We start from the raw sequence: 23,533 nt of genomic DNA, 5'->3' as shown, positions 1-23,533 counted from the left end.
TATTGGGTTATTTGCCTGTTTCACAGGGACAAACATTTCCGATTATTTCTCCAAAAATACGAGCAGTTTGCGGGTCTCTCGTGCATCTGAAGATCTGATCTGATTGGACCGAATGTATACATCAACAGCGTTCCGCGAGGTGGTAGCGTTGACACATACGAGATGGCTTTCACCTTCCACCGCATTCTGTAGAAGAGCAGTCAAAGGTCAGGGGTTAACAAGAGATGGAAGATACACGTAGGCCCGACGGTTCACCGTCTTCCACCAGACCAAGATCACACAGTTCCTGCTGTATGATCATGACTGGTAGTCGTTACCGCTTTGCCACTTCTAACGATACGGCAAATACTTACCCCGCAGTTGTCAGGGAAGAACGAAAGTGCAGATAACAAGAAACCCGCCCGAATTTATTTGTAGTTTAAAAACAAAAACAAAACAAAGCAAACAAAAAAAATCACCAGTGAAGCTGATTCTTGATGCCAAAGCCTTTGCGAAGACTATTTTGCCGCCACCTTCCCTTCCAGCGCGTGCGCGCGCACGCACACACACGCGAGGAATAGTTTTGATAAGAGGGTAATGTAAATGGTAAAAAGCCAGTGAGCTAGTTCCTCTCCTGATAAATCAGGAACCTATGCACCCGCTGGAGGGTTCCAAAGGAACGGGCAAGCTTCGATCTCGGCGATCTTCTATTCCACAATCTAATGCACTAACTACAGGTCTACCCTCACAGACCTCTGTAATCTGTTTACTCTTCGCTCGTGCTGGGAGGGGAGAGTACTTTTAAATACATATAAAATCCGTACTTGCTTCCCCTTAAGGTTAAAGAAGGAGGATTTTTTTCAAGTTGAGGCAGCATTCAGCAAGACAAAATGATGTTGGTGGGCCCGAGGAAGATGAAAACAGGACAAAAGAAAAGTAAGAAAACATAATAAAAGATTAGAAAAATGTTTAAGATGAAAAAAAAAACAAACAAACCACAAATTCATTGATGGTAAGAGGGTATGCCGTGGACCAGGATTTTGCTTTTCTATTTTCCTTGCATTTCAAGCCACATGTACCATGCAGGCAAACAATACTTTTATTTTTGGCACTCACCCAAACTCAGCAAGAATACTTGCACAGGAAAAGTGCAGCCAAGTCCTCTATTTTGTAAAACCTTGCTGGATATAAAAGGACAAAACATTTGCTCCCTGGTGGTTTAACATTCCAGACACACAAGAACCACTCTCCAGTAAATCAAAAACAATTGTCTGTTTTAAAAAAGAAATCATTTTCTACTTTATTAACATTCTTCACATAACATTCTGTGTTAAACATTGTACACCAGAGTGTTTTATTTATCAAATATAGTGTGAATTATTTCAACCTCACACACATCATTTATTGTCTACAAAAAAAAAAAATAAACAGATCTTAAGTCTTTACTTTCATTTTTGTTGTCTTTGTTTCCTCCCTCCTTTCCCAGGTATGCTGCAGATCTTTTTTTCTGTAATAATTTGTTCCATCTTCATACAAAGCTAACACCACAATTAACCCATCAAGACATCTCCATCATGAGAACACATTGACGTGCATACCAAATAGTCCATCCACACCTAAAAAAAAAGTATCATCTTTTTGTAAATTATATCAAAAGCTATTTTTATCTTGGGCCACAGCCTCACCTGTAACAGTTATAAGATCAGCACCTGTGCATATGATGCAAGTTTACTGTTTTCTCTATTCACAATGGTTTTTAATTCCATCACACGATAATGACCACAAAAACTGAGAATTCTTTGCCTTCCTGGGATCTGAATTTATTTTAAGAATGATAACACACTCATAAACTGCATAACCAGTGACGACTGCTGCAGCACAGATACACTTCAAAAAAATAATTCCTGTTCATTGTCATTTCTATGAAACTCATACAGAATGGGAAACATCTACTCAGCTCCAATCATAAGAGACCTCGCATTCTTGGTCTGGCAACTTTTCACAATTTCTTTTTTCAAAGTGCACAACTGGCTGGTTGAATCAAACTACTATTTTCCTCGACTATCAACATGGAGAACTGAATAGTGTTATTTGGAAGAATCATCATTTTGATCTTTATTACTTCCACTTGAACATCGAAGCTAGATCTCTCCACCCACATTAACACTATAAGAAGCCTGGATTTACACACTGCTGCAAGCTGAACTGTTTAAAACAAACTCACACACAAGGAAAAGAGCAAGCTGTTTCTTTTCCAACATCCTTGATTTTGTACACATTGAACAGGCACTGATAAGCATATACTTCATAGCTTCTAACAGAATGAATGGATTGTGATGACCTCGGTGAAAGCACAAACACTGCTGGTTGCAAGATGCTGATTATTGTTGCATGTAGAACACACATACTGCAATTACACTTTACTTTTTCACAGGTGTATCAGTCTTGGAGCAACAAGTCCTCAAATCATAGGCATGAATCACAGAATCTTTGGGAGGCTGCCAGCTGACAGTATGTTCTTCGTTTATAATCCTGTTTGTCAGATTCAAAGACACTGTGATACCAACACCAAGATGAAGGCAAAACATGCGTATGCCATTGACACAGCATAAATCGCTGGAGTACATGGAAGTTAAATGAAAAGCCTTCTGGTTTTTCCCAGCTGTCCTGATGGCATCTCCTACCATGTCCCCCAACCATCCCCATGTCAAAACTGACACCCTTCACTTGCTGAATCCTGGAGGTTGGGTTAGACTCTTTAGAGTGTGCAGGTAACACCTTTGCACTCATCTTCATAAAAGAACATTCATGTTGAATGTTGTGTCCATCGTGCATCAAGAGCTGAACCTGTCCAGGTTTACAGTTTCATTTTGATGGTGTGTGCAAATTTTATGACCTTCTGTTAAAGGCCAAATAAAGAACTGTTCTAGTGCCCACCTCAACACTACTGATAAGAGTGCAACACATCAGTCACTGTCTTCATCCAAATTTGGTGTGGTTTTCTTTCTTTTCTTTGGTGGCTGCTTGAGTGCCTCATCCTAAGATAAAAGAAACAACAGAGTCAAAGTTTCCAGCTCTTCACAAATAATTCTAGATGAAATTATTGCAGCAATACTTTTGCTACATGACAAGCCATATGTGCAAATAAAACTTTAAAAAAAGAGGAAAAAAGGGTAGAGGGGTAATATATTTAAAATCAACTGGATTCATCAAGATGTCTTCAAAGAACTGTGTTTTAGACACTTAGTGGAAATAAAATCACATCAGCAGAGAAACCAATCAATCAGGACTTATTCATGAGACACATTAACCCAGCTATATTAGCATATTCTAGCTGGATACATCTGCTGCTCCTAGATATTAAAATTGTGTTTTATTTTTCAGCAAGTTATTTATCATAAGAGTAAAAGGACATCGCGGGGTGGGGGAGGCAGGGGTTACAGATTGCTGGAGAATGTAAGTGATGTAAGTCAACCAAATCGAACACAGAATTTTCCTACAATTTATGATCTAGCAAAAGCCACACAAAAAAAAAATTAAACTTCATTTTTCTGTTGGTATTTTTGTTTCTCATAAAGATAAATAAAACTGCTTTCTTCATATTTCCCATTTGGTTTAGGCTTCTGTTCACAATCTCAGCCACATGACATGCCTGCAGTCTCCCACCTTGTCAGAAATTCCTGCTTTGAGTCAATTATTTAACTTTGTTGTTCAGAAATAGTCTTTCACATTCACTTTACATGCTTGTTCACAACAAATGCTAGGACAACTCATTCAAGTCCATTGCCATGAAAATGAACCCCTTCATTCACTTTTTCTTTCTTAACTAAATGACACGGACTATATTCAGTTTCTGCCATGACTCTTCTGCTGTGTCTCACCTCACTGCTGTCAGAATTACTCTCGCTGTCCTCCGTCACTGTGCGCCGATTTTTCTGTGATTTTGGACTAGCATTTGCCATCTTACGGCCACGTAAGACACGGATGGTTTTGACATCCTCAATATCTTCTGCCAGAGCTAAGAGATCACTGTATCTGCAAATTAAATAAGATGGTCCCTTAAGGGGAAAAAAGCATCTTCACAATTCAAAAGATAAGTAAAATAGAAGTTCCAACTTAAAAAAAAAAAACTCAAAAAAAAAAATACACCAAACAAGATAAAACAAAAGGTTTCATTGCTTCACTGTCATGATGGTGATAAAATAAAGGATAAAAAAAAAAAGAGCTGACTTTGATTTAAAACTATCAGTTGCAGTGGCAAGAACTTACTTTGACTTAAGACTATCAGTTGCAGTGGCTTGAACTTGCTGCAAAGCATGCTGCACGCTCTCATGGTTGAGAACTGCCAAAAAACCAAGCAAACAAAATGTTAACTATTCATGAATGATGCCAGCCCTGAAATAACCATTAAGTAAAATACGACCCTGCTCGGGACACCCAGGCAGGAGGCAGTAGTGCTTGAGGCATCAGTCGGCCTTAATGCACATTATACATCACATTCCAAAGAAATATACAAGTAAGGGATGCACAAATACAAATCTGCTTGTGCACGTTAGCAAATGCACATGTACAAATATTAAGGTCAAATGCTTTGCCTGCAGTGTCTAGGTTTCATGGTAAAAGATTTCTCACTTACAGGAAATGTTGCGACATACTTGTCGCATGTGATCAAGATGTGCAAGAACCTGGTCTACTGATGGCTGGTCCTTCTTGGTGCCTGGCCTGTAAACAAAACTGCTGATTAAATGGCTTACACAGACTTGGAAAACTTTACTATATTAAAATAAATTACTTATACAGCCCTAAACTTAGGCAGTAGCTATTTCATAGGGATTAAGCACATCTGGTCTGATACATGAACCACAAAAAGCAATTTAATATGGGACACAATCTGTGACAAAGATACAAACAGAGCAATAAAGAAAGCTTTTCCATTTAACAGTAACTAAATAGACTGTTTACTTACCACTCCTTATAAGCCAACCAACTCATTCAACATAAGGTTGGACCACTAGAAATATTCAACAATACTGACTGCAACAGATACAACCCAGCAGCCTTACTTTTGTCGTTTTTTCTGGTGTGTGGCCCCATTCACTCGAGTGAGTTGGCTGTTAATGAGTTCTGCCAAGCGTTCTTCATGTTCCTGGGCCCAGTACTTAAGCACAGACACCACAAAGTAGTCGCTTTTCTTGCACTCTCGGCACAGCACAGGACGAAGAAGTTCTGGAGTTGGACTTTTTTCCAAAACAAACCCCGCCAAAAAGGACTTTAGATAATATGCTCAGCAAATTTAACCTCACATTAAAACACACCCAAAATAATAATTATATACAAATACAAATAATAAAAAGGGAAACTGTTTTAATGAATCACTGAAAACCTAGAGTAATAGCAACAAAAATTATTTCACAATACATGGTGGAAAGAAATACGCTAGCCCCAAAGCAGTATTCACTACGGCTATGCAAAGCTAATGATTAGAACTTACCTTTCTTGTTTGAGCATGACCATCAAACAAGTAAGTGCTTCTGCATTTGCTGCAAATAAAGGAAAACAAGATGAAAATCAGAAACTGTGAACACACGATCTGCTGAAAAAGAAAATAAAAGGTGTGGTTATATGAGCTGCAATGTAACTTTATAACTTCAAGTATAATATAAAGATGAGAAATGGTCACAGAAGACAGCATGCTATGCAACTATACAAAGTGTTTTTTAGACAGAAAATATGCTTTAAGTACTATAACCACCAATAATATTTTTTTATAGTGAATTTTCTTCCTATTTGTCATGGTTGCAAAGCAGATACATACATAGGTACAGCAACTTAACATCAATACATACAAGCAAAATCTTGCAATCAAGGTGAGGTAAAGAAAGATTGGTCGTCTTTTGAATGAGAAGAGCACATGATTATCCGACGAAGATGCATCAGTAAACAAGGTAGTAGTTAAAAAATCTCATGGAGCAGGCACACTTATCAATGGGAATCTCAGTCACCATATCACACCAGACATATCTTCTTTTTCCTAATCACCCTCAGTCGAGCATAGGGCCGCAACTACACCCCGCCATCGGACCCGGTTCTGTACATCCCTTTCCAGTTGAGACCATGTCATGCCAGCTGCCTCCGCCTTGCTGTGGACTGATCTCCTCCACGCCTGTCTGGGTCTCCCAACCCTGCGCCTCCGCTGTGGGTTCCAGCCCAGTGCTTGTCTTCTTTAACTGTTGGCCGGCTTTTACAAGGTGTGACCAATCCAACCCCACTTCCGCTTCTTGATGTCTTGGCTGGCAAGTTTTTGGTTGGTTCTCTCACATAGGTCTGTACTGGAGATCTTCTCTGGCCATCTGATGTTGAGGATGTGGCGCAGACATCTGTTGATGAATGTCTGAATCTTGTTTGTGATGGTGTTTGTTACACGCCATGTCTCAGATCCATACAGAAGGACTGATTTTACATTTGCGCTGAAAATGCACATCTTGCTGTGTAAAGTCTTGGAGTTCCAGATAGGTCACAAAGTGTGGAATGCAAGCCTGGCTTTATTTATTCAGCATTTTTCATCTTCACCTGCACCTCCATCTTTGCTGACTATGCTGCCAAGGTAGGTGAAATGGTTAGACTCTGTAATACATTCCCCATGTAGTTGGAGTGGGGCTTCTAACTTGTTGTTGACCAGCATTATCTCTATCTTCTTGATGTTAATGGTTAGACCAATCATCGCTGCTTCTTCTGAGAGCTGAGTGAGCTTTGCTTGTGCGACATCACACTGGATACATGCAAACTACCAAACAGTACAGATGAGAACAAGTGCACAGATACTGAAGAATAATGCACAAGTTGTGTCCAGCACTTAGTTTTGGGCAGGAAGGAAAAAATAAAATGAGATAAAATAACGAATTAAATGCATATACACAAACAAGCAATGGACTCACTAGAGTATTCAAGTTTTGGCAAGACTGGCAGGATATGTTCTGTTGGAATGTTGTGTGCCATGATGAGTTGCCAGAGGAAGTACTGTTCGATAGACTCCCATTCAAGACTCTCATCTAGCAGAAACCAGAGATTACTGTTAGTAGCAGTTTCTTACTATATAAAAATAATTGAGAACTCTTTTCTTCCATATCCTTTTGCAAATTAATTCTTTCATAAATTTCACTAATCTGCTGCCTGCTGAAATGCATTTCACTCAGCCACTAGTTTAATCAATTTATATAGCTTTGGCTACAACTGTCAGCATCTTTAAGAATGAACTATTGGATAGGCTTTAAGTGCAGTAACTAAACCCACACAAAAGGGACAATATAAATCACCCCTGCACTCACTTAATATGCTGAGAAAGGTTTCTCTATTTTTGAACATAACAAGGTGACCCTGAAGAATCTGGCATATCAAATCTTGAAGCTGCACGATACAATAAAAAAAGGCATACAAGTACACAACCACTGACCCTTGCACAAGGCAACTCACATGACTCGTAACAAGATGATAAAAATGAACAGCTATCATGTCACTTGTCACTTGACCAAGGAGTTTCATGGTATTTCATCTAATGGAATTTCTGACACATATTATGTACACAGTTATTTACCCTTTTATTTTTTGAGGTGAACATCATATTTAAATAACAACCTTTCATCAAATTTTTGGTCAGGAATTTTATATATAAGCAGCATACCTTGAGACAACCAACAACAATGACAAAGCCTCTCACACTCATTCCTCTGTCTTAGCATCTGTTAGTCAGTTTCTCTCATCTACCAAATCTAAATATTAAAATTTAATATTACATCTTTTAGCAAGGATATGTTATCAAACATTACCTGTGTTCCATCTATGCTGCCAACAATCATGTGTAGAAGTTCTGCGTTGCCCACTGCAAGTGTGGGAAACTGCAAGACATACAGCAGAGGACAAGCACATTATGTTTTCTTCTGTATGATGTTTTTGCTACTTTATGTCGATGAGAAGTAGATTGATATTATTGTTCAATAATTGGATGAGCAAGTGGCTTGTTATAATTTGTTGTTTCAAGGAAGTAAATTACTGTGATAGTTTTTCTTTCATTAAAGAGCTTTTGTGGTGTACAAGTTGCACAAGGATGTATAAGTACAATCTATGTCACGACCATTTTCTTAACGGCATTGCACGATCCCACTTCTACTTTCAAAACACCAGGGTCGTTTTTTTTAAGCAAACATGTAAAATCACATCAACACACATTTGATACAGTATAACTAAAATACAGTCTTGAATTATGCATAGTAAAAAAACCTAAAAACAAAAAAATTGAACCAAAATATATCTTTCCAGAAGCATGAAAGCAACTTACATGTGTATACATGTCAGGAATCAGGTATGTAAACAGCCGTACATCATCCTCCTGGCATAACTGCACATAGAAAATGTCTTTACAACTCAATATATCAAAACAAGGGCATTGAATTCATGGGTACAACACTGAAGTTATTTGCTTCAAATGTTCTGCTTAAATTTTTTCCCAAATTAGTGTATAACTCAATATTGCAAGATCTAAATGAGAAGTTAACTTGTATCATCACAAGATGATACAAGAATTTTATGTCTTCATTTAGGCTACCTTTTGAATAACTTACCATTGTTATTTATAATGATGGAGAGTGATGTCCCCTGGCCAACTGGCTGGAAGGGGAAGAGCTCTGTCGTCTTTTTGTTTTATCTAACATCCTCCTGGTGTTGGACTTGTGCTTATGTATAATTTTTGATGGGCCTGCCATCGTGTGTGTAGAGTGTAGTGCCTCTTTGCTTTGATGACTGCATTCGTCGTAATTCTTTGTCCACCTTCAGCCTTGGCGATCGGCGGCGCGGTTCAGTGAGCTTCATGTCCGTTGGATCGGTGAACTTTTTGTGTGTGCTGGGGTCATTCGTCGTTCAATAGGACTGATGTCGTCTGTTGATGTGTTCTGTGCAGCTATGTTTGCTATAGAATGCATTTCAGCTATATGACATGTTTGATCTTTGGCCTGCGGACTGTGCTTGTATTGCATGTAGACGCTGACCTTTGGCTGGAGGACCGTCATTTAGTTCTGACGTCACTTTATTTTACGTCATTTTGTCATTGTCATTTTCTCTCCTTTATGAGAGTGTCGGGGTGTCTATGTAGAGGAAGCACCTTTGACTTTCCGGCAGCAGTGTCCCTTGGGACAGACGGAGCTCTGGTCCTCACATGGCAATCAACTCTCACAGCTGCTCCAGGTCTTAACCTGGCTACACCCGGTAACCGCTTCTGCTGGCGGGCCAAACGCTGTTGAGGGGCTGACGTGTTATTATGCACGTCAATAAATATACTTGGAGAGGAGATGGGCGCCACCAAGTTCGCCAAAGCCCACTGAAAGGACTTATGGTAGCAAAACAGAATAGAAGCAACATGCCGGATCGGTCGAGGCCCGGATCACCAACGACCGCGCACCCCTCTGGTGGTCTCCAGGGAGGGGGCGACAAGTGTGATACTGGAACCAAGTCTACACCCAAGTCTACAATTAAGCTGCCTACACAAGGGACTACTATCGGAACATGGAATGTTCGCACACTCTTTCAATGCGGCAAAGTGAAAGAACTCACACACGAGTTACAGCGTTACCGCTGGGACATAGTGGGACTTGCAGAAGTCCGATGACTGGTTTCGGGGAGTCAACTACAGATGAAGGCCACAAGCTCTGGTTCAGCGGAGACGAAATCAAGCATGAACGTGGTGTCGCTTTCATTGTCAGGAAGGAGGTGGCTGGAACTGTCATCAGCTGCACCCCAGTCTCTAGCAGACTTATCTCCATCCGAATCTCTGCTCGACCGCACAACATCACCATTAATACAAGTGTACGCCCCGACATCAGAACACGAAGATGAAGAGGTGAGCGAATTCTACGAGGAGCTGGACAACATCATCAAGAAAACTCCGAAAGAAAGACATCTTGCTTGTCCTTGGCGACTGGAATGCTACGATCGGCCCTGACGCTTACCAACAATGGGCAGGAACAGTCGGCAAGTTTGCCTAGGCAACACCAAACGCAAGAGGCCTCCGGCTACTAGAATTCGCTCAGAGTCACCGTCTCACCATTGCCAATACCCTCCACCCGCACAAGAAGTCAAGAACTGTAACGTGGCATTCGCCGGGAGGTCTGGTCCATAACCAGATTGACTTCATCTTGCTGCCTCAGCGTTTCAAATCAAGCATCAACAAAGCACAAACGAGGTCCTTTCCTGGCGCTGACATAGGCAGCGACCACAACCTCGTCCTCACTAGCCTCAAGTTGAAACTGAAGTTGAGACGTGACAACAATAAGAGCCCTCGCATCCGATTCAACCTTGAGAAGCTCAAAGATCCGGACACAGAGAGGATATTCCAGGCCCAGGTGGGGGGCAAATTTGCAGCCCTGGCTACTATAGACTGCGACATAGACGCCCTTGCTGGAAGTATCAAAGAGGTGCTACTCTCTACTGCAGACGAAGTGCTGGGGAAGCAGAGGAAGCGCAAACAACCCTGGGTGACAGACGACATCCTTGATCTTTCGACGAAAGGAGAGCCTTGAAGAGAGGGAGAGGTCGAGACCCGACGTCAGCAGACAAGTACAGACTTGTCAACCAGAAGATCAGAACAAGGATGAAGGAGGCAAAAGAAATTGATCGAAGACCAGTGTTGCAGCGTGGAAATAGGCATGGCAAGCGGAGACAGCAAGAAGGCATATGAAACACTGAAGGCCCTCACCAAGACTCAGCAGCGACCAGCCACAGTCATCGAAGACAGCGCCGGACAGCTCCTTACGGAAAACGCTGCTGTACTAAGTCGTTGGACTGAATATTGCCAAGACTTGTACAACTACAAGATCGAGCCAGACACCAGCATTCTCCAGCATCACAGACTGGGACAAGAGAGGCTGAAGACCTGCCAGTCCTCACTGATGAGGTGAGAGAAGCTATGCACAGTCTAAGGGAGGAAAGTCACCTGGTGTGGACAACGTACCTGCTGAGCTGCTGAAGCATGGAGGAGACGCAACAACCAAGGCCTTCACCACACTGTGTCAAAAGATATGGGAAGAAAAGAAATGGCCAAAAGAATGGGCTCAGTCTATCATCATCCACTCCTAAGAAAGGGAACCTGAGGCAGTGCCAGAACTACAGAACCATCAGTCTGATAAGTCACCCAAGCAAAGTAATGCTCAGAATCATCCTCAACCGCTTAAAACCTATTGCAGAGGAACTGCTGGCAGAAGAACAGGCTGGCTTCAGGGCTGGAAGAAGCACGGTAGAACAGATCTTTAACTGCCGTGTTATGATAGAAAAAACACCTGGAGCATCAACGTCAACTATACCATAACTTCATCGATTTCAAAAAAGCTTTTGATCGTGTCTGGCACGATGGACTCTGGCAGTCATGAAGATCATTCCAACATAGAGGAGGGACTGATCCAGATGGTAGCAGCACTCTACAAGAACGCCTCCAGCGCGGTACTACTCAACAACCAACTAGGCGAGTTCTTCGCGATGACGATCGGGGTCCGTCAAGGGTGCCTACTCTCTCCCATCCTTTTTAACATCTTCCTTGAAAAATCATGCAAGACACCCTCCACAACCACCTACCGTCAATCTCCATTGTGGCAGACCCCTGTGCAAACCTCCGCTTTGCAGATAATTGACCTCATGGCAAGGCATAACAACGAACTTCAGGATTTGACGGACAGACTCTCCAGGCGAGCGGGGGGCCTAATGCAGGAAATAAGCTCAGAAAAAAGCAAAGTAATGATTTATTTCCACCACCGACAGCAGCAGCAACATCGTCATGAACGGCCAGAAACTGGAGGAGGTCAAACAGCTTCAAGTATTTGGGTGCCACCCTGACTAGAGATGGTTGCTGTACAGCAAGAGATCCGTATCAGGATTGGTATGGCAACATCGCAATGTCCAGGCTGGATAGGATCTGGCGAGCAACTCAATCAGCTTCATACCAAGCACAGGCTGTACAAGTCCCTCGTAGTGTCAACCTACTCTACGGCTGCGAGACTTGGACGCTGCTTGGCAACGGAAAAGAAGCTCCAGGCCTTTGAGAACAAGTGCTTGAGAAAGCTGCTCCGCATCTCGTACCGCGAACACAAGACCCAAACGCATACGTACGGAGCAACCGTAACCTCCCTCGTGGGCCCACATGAAGCCCCTTCTGGCAACAGTGAAGCGGCGCAAGCTCTCGCCTGGTTCGGTCACGTCACCGCCACAACACCTGTCCAAGACGATCCTACAAGGAACCCTCGAAGAGCCGTCGCGTGGTCGTCCGAGGAAAAGCTGGGTCACCAACCATTAAAGAATGGACGAACGGAGATGCCAGACTGCTCTCATCTGCTCAAGACAGGACCGGTGGAAAATTCTGTCTGTTGCTGCTTGCGACGGTCCCCCCTACGCCCGGACCGGGCATGGGACTGACCTGACCTGACCTGTTATTTATATCAGGCCATTCGGAACAATAATCAACATGTGTAAAAGAAAGGCCATGCATAGAAAATAAATGATTAACAGCTACTGCAATATACAAATATTAATGTTCCTTAAAATGACATATAAGCATACCCTCAGATCCTCTAAAAGACAAGTTTTCAGATCTCGGCTGTCCATGCTCTTGCAAAAATCTTTGTATGTCGCCATCTTATCATCGCTGACTTTACTGCAATCAGAATATCTACCAAATAACTGATATCAATTCGTGATCCACTTTTCACACTATATATACACAACACATAAAATCACAATACATATACATTATTTGCAACAATACTCTGCTCCAATCTGGTAATACATATTTTAGTCAAAAGGAAAGTATCATTTTTGAATTTTTGTGTACATCGAGTTTTACCAATGATAAAATCAACACAAAAGCTAATATTTCAGAATCTTCGAGAAAAGCCTCATAAAACTGTGTGAGCTTATTCCCAATACTTTGACACTGATAGTGCAGTCTTTAATTCAACATACCTAACTTTGAGAAAGTAAAGAAGGTGATAGCCAATACGAGGCTGCCTCAGATACATCTCACCAAGTAGCTGCAACAAAGGCTGTCGCCTTGGGTCCTCTTCTGACATTTGACTTAAAAACCTAAACAATGTACATCAGAATGAGAAAACAACATTATGTAACACAAAGAATAGTTAAAGAAGTGGATCTGAGATAGCTGCAAATTATTATCATCATCATCAGTTCAGAATAGTCAGTGAAAAAGCAGCAAGAAGCTCTCCACCTATGGAGAAGAAAACAGTTACTATACAAGTTAAAGCTTTATTGAAAAATAGTAACAGCAGTCTGAATTAGCAAGAGAATATGTTATGATATACCATGTGAACATGTTTTTATAAACATATAACCAGCAAATGAATCTTAACTCTCACAAATTCTTATTTTTTGGAGGTGACAGCACAGAATAATGAGCATGATCTTAGTCTTTATGTTCCCTTGTAGAGGAGAAACAAGCAACACTTACCTAAAGATGACAAACACTGGCGTTCCTATTGAATCTTCAATTGTTCTGCAATAAATAACATTCTGTAATATACACATATATTCATAGAGATCTTTATCAAGACTTTATTCCTGTCACATTTTTAGACAAGTGACAGAGGCATCAACAATTATGACTGAAAAAACTTCAAGAAGCAAGAATGGGAAGCACACACAAAAAGAAAAACATGGTAAACAGAAAGAATGGGAGCAGGAAAATTACAGGGAAGAAATGACAGAAGAACTAAAGATACAGAAAGAAACATAGTGGACATACCAAGGTAAACAACTGATGCCCGGCAAAACTAAGGACATGGAGAGTGGGTGGTGGGGATAAAGAGTACCAGTTAAAGTGATAGAGAGATTGAGGGATAAAAAGAGAGAGAAAGGGATAGATAGGAACAGAGGGATGGAGAGAGAGACAGAGATAGAGACATAGGGAAATGAAGAGAGAGAGAGACAGACAAGAGCAGAGAAGGAAGAAGAGACAGAGAAGCACAAGGATAAAGAATGATGGAGAGAGAAAGAGTAGGACAGAAGGATGGAGAGGAACAGACAGAAAAAATAAAATGGACAAGGACATGTAGGGACAGAGGAAATGTAATAAAGAGGTCAGTTTTAGTAGTAACTTACTCATCATCCACCTCTTGGGGAAAGAGGTTATTGTTAAACTGACTGCTAAGAATGTGGCACAAGCAAACTGCCAGGCTGCTAGAAATTTCCTGGTCAAAATCATCCTGTTGCAGAACATGGCAGAATCAATTACAGGGTGAACACTGTCAATAAATTAGCATTACTCGGATTCCATAAGCATCTGTTTTAAGTGTATATGAGAAGGAAAGAGAAAGTGCTGCTATAATTACACACCTCTCTATTTCTATTTATATAAGACTTCATTTATCTAAGAGGGAAATCAGATGCAGCTCAATATGGAAGGACAACAAAGTGACAATACAATATATTCATATCTGCTCCAACAAGACTTTAGCACACTTAAAGTTCAGGTTTACATAAGATCTACATTCATTCACACACAATAGCATTCAGAAGTTATATGGCTGAAACAACAAAGGACAGCCTCAATCTGTTATTCCGGCATGCAAGCACATGCACATAGAACAAAGAAAATTCCACAACTTTTTATCCTAAATTTAATTAAAACATCATGAAAATCATTATTAAAACACGACAACAAGAACTCACAACCTAATTATGAAAATGATAAGCAAATGTATAGTAAATATACAAAACATTCTGCTAGGGCTTGAATGCAAGCTAAAAAGTTGCCATGTCTGCAAACTACTGTCGTCAAACTCATACAAATGCACACTTCCATGCATTTAATCACATCAAGCTCTCAGCCCCTGTACTGCACACCAATCTCTCAATACCAGTGAATGTAACCTTACCTCTTGTATCACAAGCTGCATGAGTCTGTCAGTCAGATCACACATGACTTCCTGGTTCCTGTAGAAAATAAACAAGATTATATACCTTTATGTTTAGTTTATGCCACAACCTCTACCCCTTCTTCCTTCCACCAATGACCAAATTTAACAAACTTCACCCTTCATCATGAAGTGTTTGCCAAATTATCAAACTATCTATAAGTGACCCGACACCACAAAATGAGTCTTAAGTCACACAGAAGTTTCATAGTAGTAGTCCAAAAAAGTGATTAGGCTCAATTGCATGCCATCAGATTTGCACACTTCAAACCTTTATAACTCACTCAGTTTTAGGACAAGGAGAATAACTTTAGTATCAAAAGAAAGGTCAAACCCTATACAATTTAAAAAACACAATTTGCAAGATCTCAAATTTCTGACCTAAGACTCATTCTGTGGTGGCCGGTCACACACACACACACATATATATGATGCAATAAACAAAACAAAACAAACAAATTTCTTTTTTACAATTTTTTTTTACAGCCATCTCTTCCCCATCACACACACAAAAGAAAGAGGGGAAAGAATTTTCCTAGCACTAAACAAGCTGTCATGTTTTGCTTTGTTGCTGCTACCTGTTGTATAAAATAAATACTTTGGCAAGAGCAGGCAACTGTGAATGCAACTTTATCAGAGCTTCTCATCGATTAGAATCACTCGTTATCCATGTAAACGAAGCTGAAAATATGTAGCTTGTAGAAAATGCTCACTGTGAAAGCATGTTGTAAGCTAAGCCATGCACATATGCTCAATACCTTTTCTGGTTTGTGCATAGCTCTAAGAAAACTGCAAAATGTTATTGTATGTTGCCTGAGGATATCAATCTAAGCAAAAGACCTTCATTATAACATACGTTTCATTTTGTAGCTCCACAGTAAGATCCCTGAGGTCACGAGGTAACTGGTCCAGATGTTCTGTAATGTTCACATTCTGCATCACAGGTGCTTCAGGAATGGGACGGAAAGCAATCTCTTCAGAGCGCTTCCCTGGGAAAGGAAGAATAGATTGAAATCATTTCCTTTGTGAACAAACTGTTGAGATGCCAAACAAAATAACATTTACCCTAAGATCTAAGCCAGCTCTTTCATACTCCATTATTTGACCACAATCCAAAATAATATAAGATTATAAGGCATTCATGGAGTCTACGGCCACTTCTATCAACTATGGGCAACATCTGAAACTCATCTCAGCCAGGATTATCTATATAAATGAATATGCTTGATAAAAGAACAGAAAGTTTATTTAACTGCTTACTTACACAAGCAAAAAGAATAATGTACAATTATAATAAACAACAGCTACAAGCATATATTCTTACCCATTGAGTCATCATCCTCATCATCGCTGAAGCGACCCTCAGAAAGAATGCCATCTGAGATGTGGTTGTTACCGTTGTCAACAATTCCCCCTTCGCGAACACCAGGCTCTTCTTTCACTGATATAAACACACTAATATCAACATCTCAGTCTATATCCAAGCACTCCTTCCTTGTTTTACCTCTTACAATAATCTTTCTTTTCACTTTATGGTTTTCAATAGTTTTCATTACTCTATATTCCAATATGATATTCATTGCTTTATATCTTTATTCTCTTAAATATTTACCATTACTCATCTCAGAAATCACAGACTTCATGAGACTTCTTCAGACTGACTGATTTGTAAAACAGAAGAAAAAGGGGAGAGGCAAAAACGAGAAAAAGCCAGAGACAAAAATATATAAATGAGGTGAAACAGAATACAGGTGTCAGTATTCTCACCATCCTGACTGCAGAATTCTGGAAAATTTTCTCTCAGCAAAATTCGCAGTTCCTTATCAAGTTTTGGGTTGTCAAATAATGGCGAGAGAGACCTGTTGTTTTTCCAAAAGAAACACACTTTAAAGCTAAACTCCAAGAAAAAAAAAACCATGCACATATTCACCAAACTGTGAAACACAAAAAAAATCATTGGTCTAAAAGGATAAAGACATTATTCACACATATTGTCAGTCCTTTAGAGTCTTCTGGAAATTAGATGATAATGATCACAAAAAAATAGTAAAAAAGGAATAAAGAAGTTGAACATGTAGCATCACTAAGTAACATTAAAGTGTTTCAATGCTCACGGAATAACTCTTTTATCAAGGATAGTTCGCAAGGATGTGTATACACCCTGCTTCACTGCAGTTGCATGTTGAGGGCAAAAGTTGTTCATGATCTGAAAATAAAAAAAGCTTCAAGTATAAAATTCTATAAAGATCACTGTATAAAATTTTAATGCTTAGTTGCTGAGAAGTTGCCAACAGTAAACAATGATAAAAAAAACAGTCCTGTTGCTTTGGAATTACAACTTCTATCTGGTTACTTAGAAGGTGCTGGTATCAAATTACACAAATGCATTTTAAACACATTTAAAACCTTGCAACCATAAATAATCTTGTTATGAAACAAATATTGAAAGAGAATTCTGCACAACATATGCAGCCTTCTTTTGTTCTTTAGTGAATAAATATAGAGTGAATAAATATAAAGACAGTCACGTATGATAGAATTAAAAGCTAAAGCTCCATAGCGACTTACACGACACATGAAATCTAGAAGAGTGGCAGTAATGGCTGGATGTGGTCTCATTGAGTGAAACATCACCAGTATTGCTGGCTCTGTTAAAGAAAAAACAAAAAAAACCTTCACGACTTCAAACACTTTAATGGCCAATAGCTTGTAAAATCTTACTCTAGTTTTCGTGAAATAAAAACAATTAGGAACGAGACTTCCAATAAGAGACACAGACACACACTCACACAAAACTGTATGCACACACTCTACTTACAGTCTTCACACATATACACTGTACACACAGATGCATATTCTACTCCCTCACATTTTTTGTGTTGAGTGTAAAAAACCATTTTACAGCAACTATAAATCTTATGTATGCAAAAATGAATGAAAAACCTAAGGTCTTACCAATGTTCATGATGCTATCACGCTCTGGCTCAAATACGAGCCAATCATAGAAAAGTGCCAGCTTTGCATCCGAGGCAGCCACATTACTCTACAACAAACAGCACCACATGTATCAAAAGAAACAGATGAAAAAATAACTTTAATGACTGAAGAGACTATAAATTTTACTTTAGGCAATATTTTCAAAAAGAGTTTTATTATATAGTACCCACAATGTTTCTAACCACCATAACATTTCTTTCCTATAAAGATCATAATGTTTGTTATGGTAAGAAGATGCTGAATGATACCCATTTTAAAATCATTAAGGAGTCACTTGAGTAGTAACAAGCATGCCACACAAGAACTGCTTAATATTCATTAACAGTAAGAAGACAAATAGAAAAAAAAAAAGACGGTGGACCAGTCTAGCAGCAAATAATACGAGATATATTAAACAAGGGAGCGGTATTCACATACAGTGCAGGTGGTGAGCAACCAGCCAATGACTGCCCAGCGAGGAATGATGTCAGAACACAAGAGGTCATTGGACGGGTGGAAGACGGCACAGATGTAACGAATTAAATCGCAGCGAAGAGACTGACTCTCTGGTGTGGACAGGTACTGCCAGCAAAAACCGTCAGCACCATGACAAATTACAATAAACAGCATGGCCATGTCTGTTACTGTAGTGTCTATATAGCTTCTACAATGTCCCCCTGGTAAGCATTTTAGGAAGCTGAGGTTTGCACAACAGAACACACTACTGATACATCATCGATAACAGCTCAAAATGGCATCATCAGCCACCAAGGTAAATAATATTAACCATTAACAAGCAAAGAAAGTTCAATGTCATGCCAGTAAACAAAACTTAAGTCTCATTTGACATCAAATTCAGTCTCACATGGGTGCTAGCTGTTCTCTTACCTGTCGTTGAAACCAGTCCTGATACCGCTTTTGCTGCCCAAATTTAACCTTTAAAAAATAAGAATATTTTGAACAAATTTCCCATAACAGCCATAATTTAAATCAGCAGATTAAGAGCACGATTTGCATGACAGAAAAAAGTCAGTTTAAATTTAAATAAGAATGGCACACATTTTGCACAAATCAAAGAACATTCTGCATTAATAATTGAATAAGACAGCATGTTAATAAATGAATAAGATATTTATTAAAATTAGAATATTGTTGTATAATGTTCTGAAAAGATAGTTTTTCAGGAGAGTCCATAAAGTTCTTTTTGGGGAGTTAGTTCATTTTTCCTGGTTTTACATTTTTTTTTTCAAAGCACAATAAACGCTCCTCTCTTTTACATAACATGACTTTCATCCTCCTGGCTTTAAATTATAAAAAGCAAATTGAAACTAAATATTACTTTTGATATGAGAAAAATGAGTTTGCCCTCCATGTCTGGAGTAAGACGGCTAATGAGATAGCGCCGCGATGTTCTAATCTGCATCAGCTGCATTATGCCTGCGAAGTTAGGACACAGTGCTGTGGGGTTAAGAAAAATGTCCCGCCACAATTTTTCAAACTCTGGTATCCTAGCAACGTTCTGAAGCAATCTTAACAAGTCTCGCCCAATCTGCATGCATTCTGCCCACTGGAACAAATAAAAAAAACCAGTTACTATCCATATATAAATAAATATGTAAAACATATGGGGAGATTTAAAAGACAGGAACAACAATAAAATCCTTTTGTTATGACATGCTGTATTCAGTAACATATTCAATTTCTAATCTTCAAACAACGATGCATACTATTACACAATATCCCAAACAGTAGTTATAGCATTCTAAAATCTCAAATAACACCAATCATTATCAGCCATGCTACCCTAAACTAGCATGCAATGGGGTGCTTGAAACCAATCATTAAAACATGGGAAAACCCTTAAATACCTTCTCTCTGAGCAAAGAAACACAGAGTTCCACCTCCCTTTGTCGCAACATCAAGAATGCTGAACTTCCATGATCTACAATGATCCGCAGGTAAGTGTAAACAACGGTGGCTAATAGCTGTGGGACTTTGTCCAACCAAGGTCTGGAAACACAGAGTTGGTATAATTAGTATACTCTTATGAACTGACTCAATAACTTACACAGCTAAAAATATCACTAGGTAAACATTAGCCTGTTTTACACCTAAAATGAGCCCTCTTCCTCCCAACACACACACTTTAATAGACAGAAGACATGTCTGTAAGCTAAGTGGCTAAATCACTTAAGAATTTTCCATAAGTTATCTTTTCAAATACCCTCCTCTCATTGGTGAGATGCAGTGAGTACATTCCCATTTCTCAGATGGACTGTGGCAGTGATAACTGTAGAGGATTATTGTAGTGGTTTTTTAACAGCCACTCTATTACTAATCTCTGATATGAGACAGATGTGAAACTCTTAATAAGTGGTTAAGAGTGGTTAATAGTAGTATAAGGGAAATCTCTATCAGATTGAACTTCCTATAGCATATCCATGTTGTCACCCTAAAATTTTTTTACTTTAAATTGAAAAATACCAAGTTGATCTTTTACGCTTTAAAACTAATGACAAAAAAAAATGTCTTAAAACATACAAAAAACCCAATGTACCTAAGAAGATCTAATACTGTATGGTCTATGATCAAAATTATTTTGTTAACTCATGTGTAGCTATGTCTACAGCCATTTGACAGACACAAGACATGGCAAATATGAATGCTGCATTCTGTGGTCTGTGAAGTAAAAAGGTTCACTACCTGTTCTCAACAAAAATATCAAGCATACTCTCAGCCAGCCAAATATTCTTTGCTGATATATCACCACCTGCACAATAATAAAAAAATAAATGAAACACCTGCAGCTGCTACCAACTTTAACAATTTCCCCCATCCCTTACGAAAACAATATTATACTCCTCTCTTGAAAAATAATTTAGGCTTTCTAATTTAAGCTGGATTTATTTTATGCATGTAATACAGGTCCTTCAACATGTGGATAACTACTGCAAATATAACATAACAAACATAGGATGTTAAAGTAAAAGAAATCATTTTAAGCTAATTTTGCTTTATGTCTTACACCTTCTCACTCAAGCCTACCAACCTACCAATAATCTGACGCAGAAGTCCTAAACAAAGTGTGTCGACTCCCGTCATGCTGTCTTTGACCATCTCTCGTGTCAGCCACACTAACTAAAAAGTGACAGCAAAAATAAACCAGAAATAATTTTTACACATGACCACTAACATACAACATTTGTCTGTGGCAAATTCATGTCATTTGTAGACAGCTACTATGTAAATTTGTTCCTATGATTTTAAAAAAATAGTTTTCTACACACTATTATTTCTTTACTGAGATTTTAGATGTGTATAGTAAGAGTGTTTTATGCACATTTAGATGGTACAACAATGACAATGTACATAAAATGCATGAAGATAAGTAAAATCAGCTTAAAAAGTCGCCTTTCATATATACCTTCACAAGCTGTAAAATTATATCCTTTAATTTGAATCATGCAGAAATGATAAAATTACCTGAGCTCGTGATGTTTCTGAAATTCTCGGCCACTTGTCAAACACAAGTTGGTATGCCTTTGAAAGCACACAGCTCAAGCCGTCTCTGCTCACAAGCATTATATCCCGAAAGCACTGCAGTCAGAATTCACAACAAAGAGTTAAAAGTGAATGACAAGCAGGAGAGGAAAAGGAAAGGGAAAATTTAGCTCAATATGAACACAAACGTGAAAACCTCACTTATCACACCACACAAAAACAAATAATGTCCTCTGGTGACTTTGTTACTGACATGTCATCATTTGGTAATGCTACAAAATATATTGGTTCACTATGGTTCATATCTACCTTTGGTGTGGCTTTTGGGTCTGTCAAAATGGTATACAGCATTCCCATTTGAATTTCGTCATGATGCTGGTTACCTTTGGAGCTCTGACAGAAGAATAAATAAGGCTATTAATTAACTATATCAGATCATACTTTTCCACTATAAAAAATTATTTAAAATAAAAACTGTCAATAAATAATAAATTGGAATCTTATAATATAAATACTGTTAGTTTGCAAGTTCAGAAATATTAATGCTGCCTAATGTTGTTAAGGATGAAAATAAACATACAGAGCTGTAAAAGATCTCAAAGAGGAATAAAAGGAATCGCTGTAAACTGCTATTTCAAATTCTAGTTCTAGTGACATTCAAATTTTTACTACGATATATTAATCTACATAAGCATCTAAAATTATTACAAATAATGCTACTGGTAACCCTATGACCAAAGATTTTATACAGCAGAAAAATAATGTAGAATCAAACTCTAAGAATTTAGATGACAGTAAGTTAGCTTCCTAATATGAGATTATCATACTCACATATGCAATAAGAGTATCATTTGCTTCCCGGTCGGACAAACCTTTAATGATGTTCATGTAAATAAAGTTGCATTTCTCTAATCGCTGTAGAAAAAAAGTGTTTGATATCAGTTGTAGCAAATGAAAAATAAATTACAACTGCCATGACACTGTTTCACATAAGGTCTATTGTACAAGATAATCATGCTTTTCAAAGGGAGACAACAGGAATATTTATATAGAAAAGACTTCAGGGAATACATTATCTCTAAAAGTCCTTTATTTAAGCTCTTAAGGCTTGTGATTTCCTTAATAAATATTCTTGATGTTACTACCTACTCCGATGAATGACAGTGCTTCACATTCAGAACACTGCATTAATGCAATTGTCCACAGGAGAATCATAGTAACTTGGTGAGATAATACTAAGAACAATAACATAAATATCTAATATCAATCACAAAATGCAATTAATAAAAAAAAACAATGGTTACCAAGAATGTAATGACTTTACTCATCTTATTGTGTTTTATATAAGCAAAGGATATATATATTACGGAAAAAAAATAAAAACTATGTCAAATTTACCTCTTCAATTTCATCCTTTTGTTCCAATACGCTTGCTGTAAATATTTTTGGAGGCGGTCCTCTGTCTTTACTATTTTGATCCATGAGGAAAATGTCTTCTGCTTCAAAAGTTAACTTAAGAACTCAGTACAAGATGCATAAACTGCTAGGTGGCAACCCCAGAATCAGCAGCTTAAAGGTTTGATCTCACGTGTAAAGCACTGCCTAAGAATGTGGTTCATGACTTGGGTCATATTTCAAATGGAATCGATGCTTCTGCGATTGATAACTCTTCCATAATAACACATACGATTCCATCCAATGCTTCACAGCAACAAAATTATCAATGATTTCAAGCTGATGACGCTGAAAAAAATTATTCACAGTCCGGAAATTCCGACTGCTATATTGCTGAAATTGAACTTTTGACGAAACAAAACTGATTATACTTGTAAGCATAAAACCTTGATGCTGACTACGGTGATCACCTGCAGCTGTGTCAACCGATGCGCTATCGAGTGCACTTTAAAGGGAAGCAATCCTCGCGTGGCGCGGAGAAGAGATGAAAACTTTACTTATATTTCACCTTCTGTTTGTTAGTCAAGCAAAATTTGTTCCGTCCTCATAAAACAGTAACACAACATTATATTGTTCACTTTCAGAGTGAAGGGAAATGAGCTCGGAAAAATCAAAACTGAACTACAAATATCAGAAGGAAAACAAGGACTACGGCCAGCCAT

At 38.8% G+C, this 23,533-nt stretch overlaps 1 protein-coding gene across 1 annotated transcript; it reads right to left on the bottom strand.

Annotated features, from left to right (window-relative positions):
- Positions 1–1,251: 1,251 nt before the first annotated feature.
- On the bottom strand, positions 1,252–23,533 carry LOC112554311 (integrator complex subunit 3-like). Its single transcript, XM_025222044.1, has 31 exons — positions 22,815–23,533; positions 22,248–22,331; positions 21,726–21,809; positions 21,399–21,512; positions 20,969–21,053; positions 20,619–20,685; positions 19,784–19,925; positions 19,255–19,482; positions 18,804–18,851; positions 18,354–18,497; positions 17,895–17,982; positions 17,508–17,587; positions 17,054–17,145; positions 16,707–16,798; positions 16,264–16,380; positions 15,796–15,928; positions 14,901–14,958; positions 14,125–14,228; positions 13,475–13,519; positions 12,973–13,092; positions 12,571–12,664; positions 8,312–8,371; positions 7,803–7,871; positions 7,305–7,383; positions 6,915–7,028; positions 5,471–5,519; positions 5,043–5,216; positions 4,616–4,701; positions 4,249–4,321; positions 3,861–4,014; positions 1,252–3,017 (listed from the first exon to the last, which is right to left on the bottom strand). Exons 1-31 carry the CDS (start codon positions 22,896–22,898, stop codon positions 2,946–2,948), a joined length of 3,033 nt encoding a protein of 1,010 aa, XP_025077829.1. The 5' UTR covers positions 22,899–23,533; the 3' UTR covers positions 1,252–2,945.

This window comes from Pomacea canaliculata, linkage group LG13 (assembly GCF_003073045.1).
Source record: "Pomacea canaliculata isolate SZHN2017 linkage group LG13, ASM307304v1, whole genome shotgun sequence".
NCBI classification, from domain to species: Eukaryota; Metazoa; Mollusca; class Gastropoda; order Architaenioglossa; family Ampullariidae; genus Pomacea; species Pomacea canaliculata.
The sequence above is the reverse complement of the archived record's forward strand: the minus strand, read 5'-3'. Positions and strand labels throughout refer to the sequence as shown.

What these genes read in the sequence shown, in the direction of transcription:
- LOC112554311 (XM_025222044.1), bottom strand. Translation starts at nt 22,898, where the DNA reads ATGGATCAAAATAGTAAAGACAGAGGACCGCCTCCAAAAATATTTACA. An exon ending in TGCAGCTTGTGATACAAGAG is followed by an intron (nt 14,229 to 14,900) that starts GTAAGGTTACAT and finishes GTTCTGCAACAG; the next exon opens with GATGATTTTGACCAGGAAAT. An exon ending in GCAGCATAGATGGAACACAG is followed by an intron (nt 7,384 to 7,802) that starts GTAATGTTTGAT and finishes TGTATCGTGCAG; the next exon opens with CTTCAAGATTTGATATGCCA.